We start from the raw sequence: 16,081 nt of genomic DNA, 5'->3' as shown, positions 1-16,081 counted from the left end.
AAAGGGAGCCACTTGTAACATCTCCCTGCAAAGCCTTTGTGGTGCCGTTAAAGACTTCCCCAGACCACTCCTGAAAGTCCCTGTGGACAGTCACAGGAGAGGCGGAAAACCAAACACACACCACAACACACAGAGCTATTTAGCTGGTTTGGTTTGTTTTGTAAACAGAGGCAATAAGTCAACCAGTAGGTAATTTCCCCAAACAACGATGGGATGTTGACCTTCATAAGGAGCCGGATCCAGACGCAAGGGTTCTGCCTGCGGAGCAGACTGCAGCCGAAGCCATCTGCATGGCCCTCCCTGGGCACACACATCTGCTCACTCACAGACAGACCAAACAGCCGCCGAGCAGCTCCCTGAGATGCTACGAGGTTGTTCCTGTTTGTAAACGCCGGGAAAGAGGCCCTCGATAACTCAGAGACCTAAAACAATCTCAACACACAATAAGCAACTTCACAGAAGTTTAACTTGGACCTTTCACACACGAGGAAGTTTTGAATGAACTTTGACAGCACAAAGCAATTTAAATTCAAAAAAAACGACTCATGCAAGTAGATCCACCTCCTGTCTACAACTACGGCCCAGTGAGTAAAAGTTCAACACAGTAGCATGCAACGAAACTATAAAGCAAACTCGGAATAAATCTAAGCACATAAGTCCTTTTAAAACTGTACATATATAATATACATGTAACCTGTTGGTTTGTCCCCAGTTTTGGTAAGGAATTAGAAAGAGATAATACTGATAATACAGTTGAAAAAAAATGACATCAGCAACGTAAGGTAAAGAACTTGAAAAGAATTTGTTAGACTTGGCTTTAAAAATACACTGACAGTCAGTTCTTTCCATGGAAAGTGAAGTTAATGCAATTACAAACTCTGAAATACATAGGAAAACAGATGTACACCCTTTCTGAAGCTGAACATTAGAGTGATGCCCAGGAGTGACTTGTAAGAAGGACTCCTGAGCAAAACACTACAATTTTCAAGTTTACTAACGAGAGCATTTGGATGGGTCTGCCCACAGTCGTTGCTTGTGACTGCATGCCTGCGTTACATAAAGTATGTATTAAAAATATTACACTGTGGAAACACAATCAATTAAGCAACAGCCATATGGCCTATTCATATGCTGTTCTGATGAAAAAGCTTGGATTCAGAGATAAACCTGGACATAGATTAGAGAAGGACTAGCAAAAGGTGAGTGGAATTGTACTGTGGAAAGAGATAAAAAAGGAAGAAAAGGAGAGGACTAAAAGTTGGAGTCAGCTTTCACAGTCCACCAAGCAGCACTCCCAGTGAACGTGCCAGAAAGGCAACCCCTCCACTGCCCACAAAGCAAACAGCATCCGCGCCTACGACAGTGATACAGCGGTCGATCCGCTTGCGTAAGCCAAAATCTCCTCCCTGCACCCTCCTCGCCCTTAAGGCCAAAATAAAAGCGCGTTAAAACGCTCTCGCAGCGTACATTCCTCTTTAGAGGAGATGCAAGGACATCTCCCTGCCTTCCCCGTAGGAAATAAGGGCTTGCAGCAGCCCGTCGCTCGCACGCGTTTGAGGCGCAGCCAAACCCGCAGGCCCTGCGGCGGGGCTCGCTCGGGAAGCGCCGCCAGGTACCTTGACCCTGCTGAGCCATCCCTCCTCTCCCGCCGGGGCTCACCCCATTCCCGCTAGCAGGTGTTGCGGGTATTCACCCTTCCTGCAGAAGTTCGCCACTACCTCAAGCCCCGCTCAGAGCCCGCTGCCCCCCACTCCTGCGTCGCAGCCCGGCGGCCACCCCCGCGGGCAGCTCGGCACCCCGCGCTATCCCCGCCCGGCGCGGACGCGCCGCAGCACCCCGATCCTTTAAAGAAGCTTTCGAAGCAACCAGCCAAGCTCTGGAAACGACGGCGCGGCCCCGCCGATGCCCGTCCGCGGGGCCGGGGAAGGAAGGCGGGGGGTCTCGCCGCTCCGGCGGGCACGGTCCGGGAGCCGCCCCCACCGGCGCGGCTCTGCCCTCCGGCTGCCCCCGGGCCGGGTCGCGGTGGGTGCCCCGCGGGAAGGGAGCGAAGCCCCCGCGCAGCCCGGCGGGCACGGGCGGCCAAGGAGCGCCCCCGCACCTGTTGCGGACGAGGCCGCCGCCGGGCCCCGCAGCGCTGCCGTCCCGCACGGCCGCCCGCAGCCGGCCGGGAGCGCACGGCCGCCCGCAGCCGCCGGCCGACCCGCGCCGCTGCCCTCCCTCCGCCCGGGACGGCGGCAGCGCCTCACCTGCGGGGCGCCGGCGCCCGCCGCTCCTGCCCGCGGCCTCCGCCATGTCTCCTCCTGCTCGGCGAGCGCGGCTGCTCCGCCCCGCGGCTCCGCGGCCCTGGGCAGGTGAGAGCGCCACGTCCCCCGCCCCCGCCGGCGGGCTCTGCCCGGCAGCAGGTGAGGGCGGGCCCGGCGTCCGCGGCCCGGGAGCGGCCGCGCTTCACGGGCAGGAGGCGCTTGTGCGGCGCGGTGCGGGGGCGCTTGCCCGCACTCCCGGCCCCCGCGGCGGCCCCGGGCAGCCGACGTGCCGGTGTTCACCCAGGTGTGCTGGTATTTTTCCTCAGAGCGGCTCCCGTCGCATTGGCACAGCTCGTTCGGTACCAGCGCGGGGAGAAACAACAGGTTTGGGGATGCTCGCCATCTCGACGGTAGGTGGGAGGAGTGGCGGCCGCCTCACAAGCCCAGGCGATGCGCCGCATCGTGTGGGGAAGAGCTGCACTGCTGCAGACTCGCTCTCGCTGCTGCGGCACGTGCTTTTGAACAGTCAGGTTTAGAGTTGCCCGCAACACATCGCTTCCAAAAAAATGGCTCTGTGAAGAGCTGTCGACGTATCAGTCCTTTCTGTAAAGAAACTCATGGCATACGGGTAAGCAGGTGGAGACACGCAGCTCCCTTAGTCTCGTGTGCTTGGACAAAGCCAACTTCAGCCACCGTGCAGCACTTTCAAGTTCAGGGCATGAGGTCTTCTAGGGGAAGGGATTGTTGCACCAGGAGCCATTTGTGCTCTAAAACAGCAGCAGCTCGGGGCTTGAGTGATAAACGTGCCCTGTGGTTTGTGGGCAGGAGGGCGTTTGGGATACAAGAACAGGCTGAGCTTTACACTGGAAGGCACAAAACACAGCAAGATCAGCACTGCCTTGATCGAGTTTTCACTTCTATGATCTCTTAATTGAGGGGCAAAGGTGTCTCTTGGTCCACCTGAGCCCTGGCTTACAACAGCATGGATCAAGGACCAAGAGGTTATCCAAGCTGAAACCCCATGGTATGCCCTATAGTCAAAATGTCGCCCTAGGCAAAATCCTGCACTGAAACGTCATGTGTCCTTACAATGTAATCTCAATTCCCTCACTTGTGGTCCACGTATCCACTAGCATATTCAGGGAGCCAGGCTGAAAAGTCCCAGATGTCTGATGCACTCTGTCCCAGAATGTTTTTCACATTCTTTTCGGGGATATAAAAAGTAATGTGACTAGCACAATCTATATGAAGTAGCCTGAAGTGGGGATATTACATAAGCTTTTGCGCACAGATCTAGTACCTCTATGGATAAGCTGTGCTGTTCAAGGAACCACTTCGGACCAGATCACAATCGCTCAAGTAGCCCAAGCGTAGTACATGGCCCAGCCTAGGCATGGATCAGACCCAATATAGTCTTACAGTGGAGAATACAGAACTGATTGCTGAGCAACTCTGCAGAAGCCACCTTGGGTCTGGTGAAGCCAGCAATGAACTATAGGAGTTAATTCCCAGCTGGTGCCAGGCTCGGTCTCATGGAGACATTCAACTGAAACCTCGATCACACTCCCTTCTGTTATACATAGCTGGCATTTCTGAGCGCTCGGAGTCATAGAGAACAGGCTGCATTGCTTTCAAAGTAAACAGAGCAATGCAATTACATTCTGGTCTATTGATGCTGTGTGAAATCGGGTTTCCCAACTGCAATCATGGACCGATACAGGATTGTGCTTCACACAAAAAATCAAATTAGGGATGTTCATTGTCCTAAGGGTCACTTTTCAATGGGTAGTGGTGTTTTTCAGTTGCTTTGGGTTTTACAAATCAACCTCCACCACTGGTCTTTCCAGTGTTTAAAACTATCTTGAATGTGTACTGTTTCCTGCTGTAATAGCAGTAGAAATTGGTAAACTGTAGCTATATTTCTCATGAAACGTAGTTAAGTTTTTGGAATGAGCTGAATCCACCTATGTCCAAAAATCAGTGGAACTGTCTTCAGAGTAAAAAAAAATCTGACTAAAATTATTTAACCTACTGTTCTTTGTTTAGCCTTTTTAAATGCATAATTGCTGCGTTTTAGTCAGTGGAAATTACTATATACATGTTAGGACAGCATGTTTATGTTTAAAATAAAATACTTAGTTTTCTTTGAAAATGCTTGCTAGACCTGAAAAATTGAGAACATAAGCCTTTCACTGACTACCAAGGCTTCTGAAGAAAGAAGTACCTTCTTGCCCAGGCAAGTCTTACTCACATTGGAATTTTTTGCAGCTGCCCTAGAAGAATCTGTTGATACCCAGTGCTACAATGGTGGAGTGACAGTGACAGTGGATGGACAGGGAACATCCACAATTGTTTTTCATTACATGTGAGAAAAGACACATTGCTTAAACAGAAGCAGAAAAAGAAACAACAGGGCACAATGACTCTTCAGTGCATGGAAGCAGGACTTTTCATTTCTCAAGTCAAGTAGAGCACATGGAGAAAAATTTTGTTTGGCCTTGGCTTGTTAGTACAGGAATTAGACTGAATAGGAAAACCAAGAAAATATTCAATGCTGTGATAATCCAACTCAAATCACAGTAAGTTTAACATGTGTCAGAAAGGTTCCCTTGATACTCAATTTGATTTTTTCTTTTTTTTTATTCCAATATTTTCCAGTTCTACACCTTTATTATTTTAAAAGTCCAAAAATATAGGAAAAAGTAAGTCTTAGGTTATTTTTATTTCCAACTGTGTATGTCAGAGATAGCTTTAGAACAAGCTAACATTACTGTGGTTCAGGTGTATACAACTGGTACAGTTCAGTAGTACATAAACAACTCTAAACCAAATGCACCATAGAACTTAAATTACCAAAAATAAACAATAATAAACTATGTAGGGCAGTAGGTAAAACAATTACCTTTAGAACTTGCACACTAAAAGAAAAATATCTAATTATGATTGAAATTATGAAGCTCTACTACAGATAATATTGAGATATATTACAAAGAAACTTGAAAAGTTGTCGTCACATTTTGGTTTTGTTCCAGTGATGTACAGTCACATGAAATCTTACATCAGTTTTTCATGAAATTAACATCTGCTTACTTTATTACAATATTTCATGAGTTTATCACTTTGTGTGTATGTGTATGGGGTTAAATTTTTGAAAAACTTGCATGTAAAAACATTTGAAGTAAAATAATGTTGCAGATTGTTTATAGATTCCTTATGGATTATAGAAATAAAAGCAGTCAGGAAGCTGCAGTGTTTTTAACATTGGTAAACAAATACTGGATTAAAGTGCAACAGTCCCTCTGACAGCACACCTGCTCTGTGCTGAAAGGAAATCTTTTCATCTCTGCAGAGAAGCAAAGAAAAATTTCAATGTCAGGTGTGTTTCTCTCGAAAGTCGGTGATAGCCTTCCAGAGCGTGCATAGCATTCCTCCTCTGAAAAGAAAAAGCGTAAAGACACTCAGGTACAAAGATACCCTCTAGCCTCAAAGCATTCCAATTTAGGTGCTTTCTGATTTTCTTGCCCTGGTTTTGATCAATGAAATTCAGTGGGAAGGCTGATCAAAGGTGAAATCCAACATGCAATACTCAAATAGAGAACAGAGTCCTTTCCTGATTATAGTACAGGGCAATCGTTCCACTTGGCAGATGCCTGCTGTCTGGAATTCAGACTTCTGGTCCAAAGGACTTGCATAACCCACATCTGACTTCCAACACGATGAAAGTGTCGATTACGTAAAAATCTTAACACTTGCCTTTTATTGTAATTTTTTAGTTACTTTTTTTTAAACTGACTGGGCACGCACATAGTGTCTGATAATTTCCATTGTTTTTACTTAAACTTGGTACTGCAGTGATCCACACATCTGGCATGATAAGGTGAAATCTAGTGTTACTTGCAGTCCATAAGTAAGATTTCTGAAGTTTGATGATGATGATAAACTACTGAAAGTTTTGCTATCTCTACCTTTTAAAATAAAAGCAAGGCTCTAATGGGATATTCAGTGTCTCCAGGTGTAGGGTAAATGCTTACCCTAATATTTTGCCTTTAATAGAAATAGCTTATTTTAAAATTTAAACAGTATCCAGCTGTTTAGCAGGACGGTGTCAGCATAGAAAGACATACTGGAAAATGTTACTTATTTTAAATTAATACTGCACAATACAATAAATTAGTATCAGTTATTTTCTCTTGAAACACAGCACAACTCCTGCTCAGCACAGTTCATTTAAACGTGAAGCATTACCTCAGTCTCAAACTTTTCAGATCATCTCGTGTAACATAGCAGAGAACATCCGTTAAGGTATAGTCTTCACCCAAGAACTGCAAAAAGAAGCTTAAATTAACATTTTGTTAGAAATATCATTTAGCTTCCTAAGCTCATGTTCCTAGGATTATCTGCCCTTAAAAATAGAAGGTTACACCTGGAAGAAACCTAAAATTGAGCTAAAACGTGGTACATGTAACAGATGAATCCACATTTGTTTTAAAAATACAACGGAGCTACTTAAATTTTACACTGTATATTCTGCATTGGCATACCAAGCACAACTTGAAAGGTGTAATGCTTTTACAGCTACTCAAAACCTTTGTCAACTGGCATTTCTGTTGTTACCACTGATATCTCAGAATCACAGACTTCACTGAACACAAATCAGAGCATAATTAATACCACATTTAACCCACAAGGAAATTAAAAACAACAGTTAAGGCCTACCTTTTCAAGAATGGCATCTAAATTTATGTAATTGGATTTGGATGAACCTTTGATCTGATATGTAGGAGTGATAACTACATGCAGGTGTTCCTAAGTCAGCTGATATTCTGAGGTGCTCAACACCTCTAAAATTATATAATTTGCTGCAGAGCATACTGATCTACTTCAGCATATTTTGCTTCAGCACAGTTAGCTAAGCACGAACAGGTACACTGTATTCAGCATATCATCAGCAGGGACTGCTGCAATGTGTAAAGACACTGAAAAAGCAAGAGTGTCTATTTACCAGGACATTTTATTCCCTTATTCCTAATCAGATTTAGGAATTATTAACAGTACTGTTTTTTTAAGAAGGCCTTTATATTCATGGATTTTTCTTATCTGAAAACAAATCAATCTCTCAAAATGTGCTGAAGTAATTAAAAAGGTTTGATATCTTCTTGCACTGAGACACAAAACAGTACTGCAACTGTACTAGAAAGTGAACAGAATCATTGCTACCTTGTTTATCGTGGCCTCATCAGCTCCATGAACTCTCAGCCAGTTTATGAGATCCGGGTCTTCGGTCCCTGTGCCAGTGGAATGACGATGACAGACAGACAATCCAGGAATATCTGAAACGAGCATTTCTAAGATAAGGTTTTATGTTGCCAAAGCGACCTCTTGTTATTTTTGACTCCTGAAGCACTTTCTTCTGTGAGCTTTCCATTCAAGCTTAGAATACCAGTATCCCCATAAATAAAGATAAATGTCAATTCCCAAAACCCACACTTAATTACAATTTATAGACATTCATTATTCCACTTGGTTAGGGGTACAGTTCAAGTAGTGTGAACGCTGATAGAGATTTTCTCCCCTCTTCATAAAATGACTTTACAAGTACAAGGCACATCGATTTCACTGTCACTGTTTCTACACGAAGGTTGTTGCATCAATTAACTGAACTGTTCAGTGTAACTCATACAATCGGTGCATAAGCAATGCCTTGGACTGAGGATCAGTTGCTTTTGGGAAGCAGCACTTCTCTGAAGCATATTACACAGAAACATCAAACTGCACTACCACTTCCACCTTCTTCAGGGCAGATACACAGCAAAGTCAGCTTCCCTCAGAAACCTTTAAGTTGTATTTACATTTCACCAATTAGATCCTCTTGAACTTTCGGTGGAACAATTGGAACAGGCTGTAATTCAAGGAACATATACCTAACATACTAGATTATCCTCTTCAGAAATAAATTTATTCTGTAGAATATGAGCCTCGTACTCTTCCATATAATCACAAACAAAAATATTTAAATCGTACCATTCCTTGTACTTTGATTAACAAATTCAGTAATTTGTTTCCACAATGTACATTCTTACTTCAGAGCAAACCCTACCAGAAGCAGCATAATAAAGCATCTTTGCTGAAGACTGGCTCAATAAAATGAACAGATGTTTAGCTGGCACCATTTCATCTGCAGCTAGTATAAAACTTTTCCTTGAAAATTTTTCCCACCTATTGGCTGTGACCTGAGCCGTAGGTTTCTGATCTCTTGATCTTTTTCTTCTATAGCTTGATGTAAGAGGACTTGAAATTCTCTCTCCTTTTGAACCAACTCCTCCAATAACCTGTGAAGTAACCAGAAGAAAGCACACATTTCCTTAATTAGCTTCAATTTTCAGGAAAGCAAAGATCTTACTATACTTAAACTGGAAACATTCCTGACAAAGACAAGGACAGACTTCTTCAGCTTTCACAGGAATATTCTTTTGCTATAGATTTATTATGACCTATACCAAGATATAAACATTCATTGGTTCCTAAAGCTATAACCCTAAAAAAAAAAAAAGCCCCAAACACATACACATTCACTCACTAAACAAGTGATAAAGAGTCAGTGAAATTTCTACAGCCGGCATTCTGCTTGAAACAAAACCGTGTAACTGAGAACAATATCAAAGTGTTTCATAAACCAAGGGCTAAACTCTGCGACATAATCCTTTGTAAGGAAACATGTCAGTTCACATCTCTCCAGCAGACATTTTCAAGGGTATGGCAAGGGTGGAGCTGTGATGAAAATGTGGTGAAAACGTATGGTTGCATTTCTTAAATGTGGAAAACACATTCTTAACCACAGATGGGCTGTCCCTTCTTCACATAGGAGGCACTTTGTGCCTGCCCTCCTAGACTACGATAAGAGTGAGAAAAGAGGAGGCAAAATACTTGCATCCTCCCCTAAGCAATTACATTTGAGAATGTCAAGCAGAAGTAAATTGAAACCCGCATCTGACCTCCATCATAACACAAACCCAGAGAGAAACCCAGAGAGATTCAGTAGCCAGCACCTTTCAAACTGATCAAAAGAAAATAGTCAGAATATAATGGAAAATTATTATGGGAAACTGCTGCAGCTTTCAGAAAAGTGATTTAGTAAAAGAGGGGATTTGTGAACAATGTCTTTTCAGGAACTTGATATGAGAAACTGGACATGGAGAACACACTCAGAAACCTGTTACTGACTTCTGAGTCTTAGGAAGTTCTGCCTTGAAAGAACTGCAGCACCTTCATCCGTTTCCTGAAATCTTTGTCAGCCTGAAAACTACAAAATAACTGTTCCATTTTGGCATGTTTCCTTTTATTATTTTTTTTACACCAGTTGAGCATTGCACCTTTTTTTCTGGGACAATGAAAGATAGGAATTCAGTTAGAAAATGTGCCACAAAAGCACCTTGCCTGTCTTTGCACAGAATTAAACTGCATCCCATATGATTGCTTTATAAAAACATCTAGTCCTACTCTTAGCTTGCATGCAGGCCTACCAGCAGCATAGTTGCATTTGAATGCTTCTGCACCCAAGCTAATAATTCTTAGCAGGTCCACTCTCCTTGGGAACAGAGCTGCTTTGTGCACCTCTGCACCCCCACAGCTTGGTCATTCTCAGTGCAGATTGATATTCTGTACAGACAAGTCACCTTCCAGTAAACTTATTCATATTCTATCTATTCTGGTTGAAAAAGGCCTTCTGGGCCAAATAATGAATTATTTTCTCCTGATAACTGCTTGCTGCTTATGCCAATGAAACTTTCATTAAGATTTAAACAACTGTCCGCATTACGTACCTCAAAATTTCTGCGTGAATGACTGGATGTGATTATTTGGCCAAAGGCTTTGCAGCTGAGAACTTTACAGAAGCAAAGTGCTAGCAAAAAAGTACCTCTACAAATTGATCACTTTTGAGGCTATTCCCCACCGTAAACTTGTGAATTAAAGTGAGCCAATCTAAAATAGTTACGTATTTATTTAAGTACATCAATAAGGCAATCCAAATTTTCTCAGTAGTCACAAGCAAGAAAATTAATTGTAACATAAGAACCCAAAAATACTGTGACTTTATTAAAAACAGTACAGTCTAATGAATTCCTCTAATTATGGCAATCTTCTTGGACACATTTAAAAGTAAAGTGCAATTTAACATTTTAACTTCAATTGGAACTGTAACTCCAAAGAATGTCCTATTGGCATAACCACCGTCTTATTGAAGACATGTTCTCTTTCTATCAAGATCACATTCAAAATTTACTGAGGTCAATAGGGAATCCCATGTCATAAATCCAATGCTGCAAAAGCTAAATATCTACTTTAAACAGACTGGTATATTTTAATGAAAAAAAACACAAAATATATAGAAGGTCATTTGAATAAAAGAACAGAGACAGATTTTTCTCTGACATTTCTTAAACAAACAAAAAAACCCCAAAGAACCACTTTTCAGGTTTAAAGTGTAATGCATATATTTCTGAAAAAAAATCCAATATCCAAATCTCTGGCTCATTTCTTCTTTTAAACAAAACACCTATTTTTCACATCTTTCTCTGATGAACAAATCTTCTTTAATAAAAAGATAATGGCTGCTAGTAAGCACAGATCCTGCTTGCAGTGAATTCTGTGCACAAAACAAGTCTGAAGTATCTTCCTTGCGGAGTTCACATGTGGCTGTCAGTCAGCTTGAGTTCACTCCCCAAGAATAACTACAGAAAAGAACAGCAAGTTCTGCCTTCGTGGAAACAAAGCATAACACCATTCATCAGCCACACAGAGCATACGAAGGAGAGAAAAAGCAGAAGCTTGGCAGCGACTCAGTTTTTTCCAGACCTTCCTTGAAAGGGCACCTGAAATCAAGACCAACCTTAACTTGCATCACTACTGTTTTGAAATCATTAAAACTAATATAAGTGATCAGTCACAGCTAAACATTTTGTCATTTAAATGAACACCTTGCAGTGCTATGGAATTTTGGCAATCACTACTCTTCTAGCACATGTATTTTAAAAGCTAAACAATATGTACGGTCCCAAGTAGGCTAGTGTCTCTTGTCTCCTGATGTCCAGACTCACCTGTTTGTCTCTAATTTTAGCCTGCCCAGCTGGACACTCAGTGATCTGTGAGCAGCCTGGGAGTCATGGGATACCGTAGAGCTGAGTGTGCTTACACCTGAGGTAGCTACTGCATCTTCCATGACAATGCAAGGCTGCTGGATGGCTTGATTCTGGGGCTGTTCATCTTGATCTTCAACTTCTATATCATCTTGATCTGCTGTATCACTTTCAGATGCAAGACTAAAATGTGGCCTCAATTCTATTAAAATATAAGCAAAAGAAAACACAGTAAAGATGTTAAACATTAGTTAAACATTAAAACAAAAGCAGACCTAAGTGACTATTTGCAGATCATCCTATAGCTTGGGGTAAACCAGATCTGAAATTTCTGTAACAAGAGAACAGATGATATTTTCTAGAGTTTTAAGACCACTTAAAATGTAACAGCATCTAATTTTTGCAGATTATTATTCAGCCTATTGAATGTTAAAAAGCTCTAAAAACCAAACATCTGGATAAATATGATTCCAGATTTGGCTAGCATTTTATTTCAAATTGTGCTGAAGTATTGTGTGCAGCAGAAGTTCTTTTGCTTAATTCCATTCTCAATAATTTGTATTTTCTATGTGTCTGACCTGAAATCTTTTTCAAACAAACTGTTATTTCTTTTAAATCCAGCTATTACTGCTATTGCTATTCTGTCATATTTGGCATTATCTCATTAGAAGAACACCATGTTTACCAAAAAATTTTATCCAAAGATATAGAGAGGAAATGACAAAAAGACCCCTCTTCCAAGAATTAAAAGCAGCACACTTCCCTTGTGCTTATTAGAGGGAACACTGCCTAGTTTGTAATGATGCACATCCATGAAACTGTGAACACAAAGCTGTATGTGTACTCTGGTTTGTTATGCCCTGTTTATACCATCTACCAGAGTTTACCAGGTATGCAAGATACGGACACAAGATCTGATACTCCTACAGAACCTATTATTGCAACAACATCTGTTTGTTAACTCTAACCATTTAATATAAATCTTTCTTCCTTCCTTCAATTGTGGCTCCTTACCGTTAAGAACTCCCTCTAGTCTCCTCACTGAAAAGTATTTTTTTTCCCAAATCGCACTTGGTTTTTGCCCCTTCTGCTGAATAACTAATAAGTATGTTTCTCTTCTTTACAAAAGAAACATCTGTTCCTTGATCTATTTCATCTCTTCATTTCAATGCTACATACCTTTTTCAAGGCTGAACATACTAAGATCAACAGAGCTGTGCTTCCTCTATATTAAAGAAAGCAAATTTATTATAAAGCAGTTACCCAAATACTGATAGGAAAATATGCCAGAATTTGCTTTGAACTTCTGTTCTTATTAGTGTGATGGAGAAGTTCTTTACCATTGTTCACCACCAGGAAGTATAACTGTATAAAATCTGCTTTGCAACACTCCTTAAACATCCCATTACTTTTAGAAGCGTTAGGGCCAGAGATAAATCTTTGCATCATTCTTAGAAGGGGAAAAAAAAGGTACCAAAAAAAAAAGAAACGAAAAGGAAAAAAAAAGTAGTCAGATGAAGGCAAGGGAAAGCAAACAGAAGTAGGGTAAGGCCATTAGGGAAGATGCAGATGATCAGTGCCCAAACACTATTAGGGCAGAGAGGCTTTTGTTTAAGCTTGAACTCTTACAATTAATGCTGATACTAAACTGTATGGGAAAGAACAGTCTGTTAAGGAGGATTCCACAGAACTCTTATTATACAGGAGTAAAGTACATGCCTATTAAAGTTGTTCAGCACTCTAATCAGAAGACAGATTGTCTTTATGACTTGAAAGTAACACACAAACCCTACTTATACCTTGATGGTTGTGTTAGGGATATGGAAAATACCAAGGAGAACAGGAACGGCTGTAACTTTTGTAGGAATTTTCAGATCCCCTTATTGATAATATAAGACTTAACCTATTGCAGAAAATGGGAACTTAAGTATTCTGACTTCAGACTTAAAGCATTAAATCATATATTTTAAAATATCACCATTAATTCCATTGTTAAAAGTTTAAGAAGCAGCAGAGAAATTAACTCTGGAAATAGGTAGAGAAATAACAGAATGGGCTACACTTTCTTCCAAACAGACTCCTTCCCTCAGTGAAGCCAGGCATTCTACTTTCACAACATTCAAAATCTAATATTCAAAGTGCAGGCACTGCAGACTGGTTTGGTTTTTGTAGGTTTCAGAGGTTTGGGGTTGTTTGTTGATTTTTGTCCTGGTTTTTTTTTTTTAGACAGCTTCTGACCATAAGCAAGAGAAACTTCCACGAGCTCCAAAAAGCACATCATTAATCTACACGTTGTAAAATACCTTCCAAAATCTGCATGTGCTAGTAAGAGGCCTGTCCTCTGGATTTCAAGGGGCAACATTGTGCATCTCAAAAAATTAGATCCATGAGCCCATTAACCTACTACTCCTTGTGTTGCAGAATAGTTTAGATTATGCATCATGGAAAGGTGCTTTCCAAAATAGCTTGGACACCTCACTGATTAGCTTTTGAATTGCAAAACAGACAGTGAACAGGAAAAAGGTCACTGCTGGTCTCAAAGTCTTAAGTGAAGCATCATAATCACATCTCTAAAACGTGTTTAAAGAGATCAGCTGATAAATATTTCCTGAGTATTAAGAAATTACTCACCTGGGACCAGAATTGTAATAGCAGTCTGCACAGCTTTTCTGATTATGCTGTCCAGTGCAAACATCCAATGTGGCTTGATGTTATGATTTCTGAGAACTTTATTGACCTAGTAACAGAAAATTCATTTCAGATATTACATACCCCACAAATTAAAACTATAATATATGTCAGCATTATATAAAGTGTTTAAACTTATAGATGCTGTATCCAAGCAGGTGATTAAAACTATTTCTTGATAGCAACATTTTTGTCAACTTCCTCCATTTTTTTTATGTCATACAATATTTTGTATTTTTTTATCTTGTATTAGTTCCTGTGTTAGGTGATTTTTGATGACTGTGATACTTAACCTTCATGGCTGTGGAGAGAAACTTAAAAAGAATGCCAGCAAGACAAATAACAAAGACCATGTTATGAAAGGCTTGTAACTGAAGCTAATTAATCTTGTTACTTTTTTGGCATCATTTTCACTGCTTGCTCTAAGCAATACTTGTCTATTTTAAAGTACAGCTGTAGGAAATATCAAAAGACTAATGTAATGCCACTCCTACTTAACTAAAAAAATAGTTAATTAACGTTTGTTTAAACAGTCAGGGGACTTTGTTTGCGTGCTGTACCATTTTCTCTTTCCTTCTACTTTTTACTTTATGCAAGCACATCATTTTCTACTCTGGGTTGCTCCTAATTGCTTACAGGCCTGCTTTCAAACTGCTTTTAGCCATATTCCCGGGGGCCTCTTATGGATGCTCCATGCCACTTGCAAGAACATCTCTACTTCAGGGGAATTGTTTTCCCCCTCCCAAATGACAGGGAAGAAGCAGGTGAGGTGACAGTGCTATAACGAAATGCCTAAACGACATTAAGTAGCAATTGCACAAAACAGACTATTAATCATATTATTTTCACTGCCCCAAAGCAATCATATTCGGTATAGGTACCTGTACTGGGTTTGGCTGGGATGGAGTTAAATGTTTTTCACAGCAGCCCACATAGTTTGGTGTTTCAGACTGGTGACTAAAACAGCCTTGATAACACACCCATGCTTTACCTATTGCTGAGCAAAGCTTACATAATGTCAAGGCCTTCTCTGTTTCTTGTGCTGCCCCACAGCAAGTAGGCTGCAGGTGGACTAAAAGCTGGAAGGGGACATGGCCAGCACATCTGACTCAAATCCACCTAAGAAATATTCCTTTCCATATAACATCATGCTCAGCAATAAAACTATAGGCTGGTTTTTCCAAAGGAGACATTGCTAAGGGATAGGCTGGGCATTATTCTACTAATGTGAATGATTGCTTTTGCATCACTTGAGAAGTTTTTCCCCCTTCACTCTTTATTTTGACCCACAAGTTTTCTTACTTTTGGTCATTCCAATTCTGTTCCTCATCCTGCTGGGAGGGAGGGAGGGAGTGACTGGGTAGGGGCTTTCCTCTACCTGCCAGCCCAGGTCAACCCACCACAGCTGTACCTTTGTCTCCTCAATTCTATTGCCAGTGGCCACAAGATGGCACTTGGACACTGTGTTTGGAGTTGGAGAGCTATCAGCAGTGCCAGGAGCCCCTGCCCTGTGCCTGACACCTGGACAGCAGCTGCTCAAGGGCCCCAAAGGTCTGCCCACTGCCCTCTGAGGCAGCATGACTCCCTTTTGCAAGCACTTAGCACCTTCCTATACTGACTGCTACCAAGACATGTTTAGGTAAGTGCAGCTTATTTGGGAAATGAAGAAACGCAATGTAACTTTATCAAGAACACAGCAATCTACAGTAACGGGATTTAGCTATTTACATTTCACAAAACTACTTTTTCTTGGTTGGTTCCATGAAGATATTGTGATATTAAACCTTGTTACCTAAGATTACCTTATTAAGTCCCAAGAACAAGCAAAGTACTTTCCCCCTCACTTTCAGCAGTATGTAAGTCTCTGCAGTATCTGAGGCCTTGATACTGTTTTGGATTTCAGTGTACTACTTTAGAAATCTACTGTGTGTCCAAAAGAACTAAGACTGGGCAGATATAAAGCAAAGTTTTTCTTTGAACTTTCTGTGGGTTTAATTAAATAATAAAGAGCTGGTA

At 41.4% G+C, this 16,081-nt stretch overlaps 2 protein-coding genes across 3 annotated transcripts in view; both read right to left on the bottom strand.

The window, feature by feature from the left end:
• The window catches only part of MAP7 (microtubule associated protein 7), a 116,475-nt gene extending 113,815 nt beyond the window's left edge, over positions 1–2,660 (bottom strand). For both annotated transcript variants that reach the window (XM_027746601.2, XM_027746603.2), the window contains exon 1: positions 2,247–2,660. In XM_027746601.2, coding sequence (XP_027602402.1) covers positions 2,247–2,292 — 46 coding nt within the window. In that variant the 5' untranslated portion in view covers positions 2,293–2,660. The remainder of the gene's footprint in view (positions 1–2,246) is intronic.
• A 2,286-nt stretch (positions 2,661–4,946) lies between these two features.
• Positions 4,947–16,081, bottom strand: part of MAP3K5 (mitogen-activated protein kinase kinase kinase 5) — a 104,925-nt gene continuing 93,790 nt past the window's right edge. Inside the window, exons 25-30 of the mRNA XM_027746585.2 lie at positions 14,009–14,114; positions 11,339–11,579; positions 8,460–8,572; positions 7,461–7,573; positions 6,489–6,565; positions 4,947–5,676 (exon numbers count right to left, since the gene is read on the bottom strand). Coding sequence (XP_027602386.1) covers positions 5,616–5,676; positions 6,489–6,565; positions 7,461–7,573; positions 8,460–8,572; positions 11,339–11,579; positions 14,009–14,114 — 711 coding nt within the window. The 3' untranslated portion in view covers positions 4,947–5,615. The remainder of the gene's footprint in view (positions 5,677–6,488; positions 6,566–7,460; positions 7,574–8,459; positions 8,573–11,338; positions 11,580–14,008; positions 14,115–16,081) is intronic.

The sequence above is a fragment of the Pipra filicauda genome, unplaced genomic scaffold (genome assembly GCF_003945595.2).
Source record: "Pipra filicauda isolate LSUMZ 115617 unplaced genomic scaffold, ASM394559v2 scaffold23_size5868930_pilon, whole genome shotgun sequence".
NCBI lineage: Eukaryota > Metazoa > Chordata > Aves > Passeriformes > Pipridae > Pipra > Pipra filicauda.
Note: the sequence above shows the minus strand (reverse complement) of the source record. Positions and strands in the feature narration are given on the sequence as shown.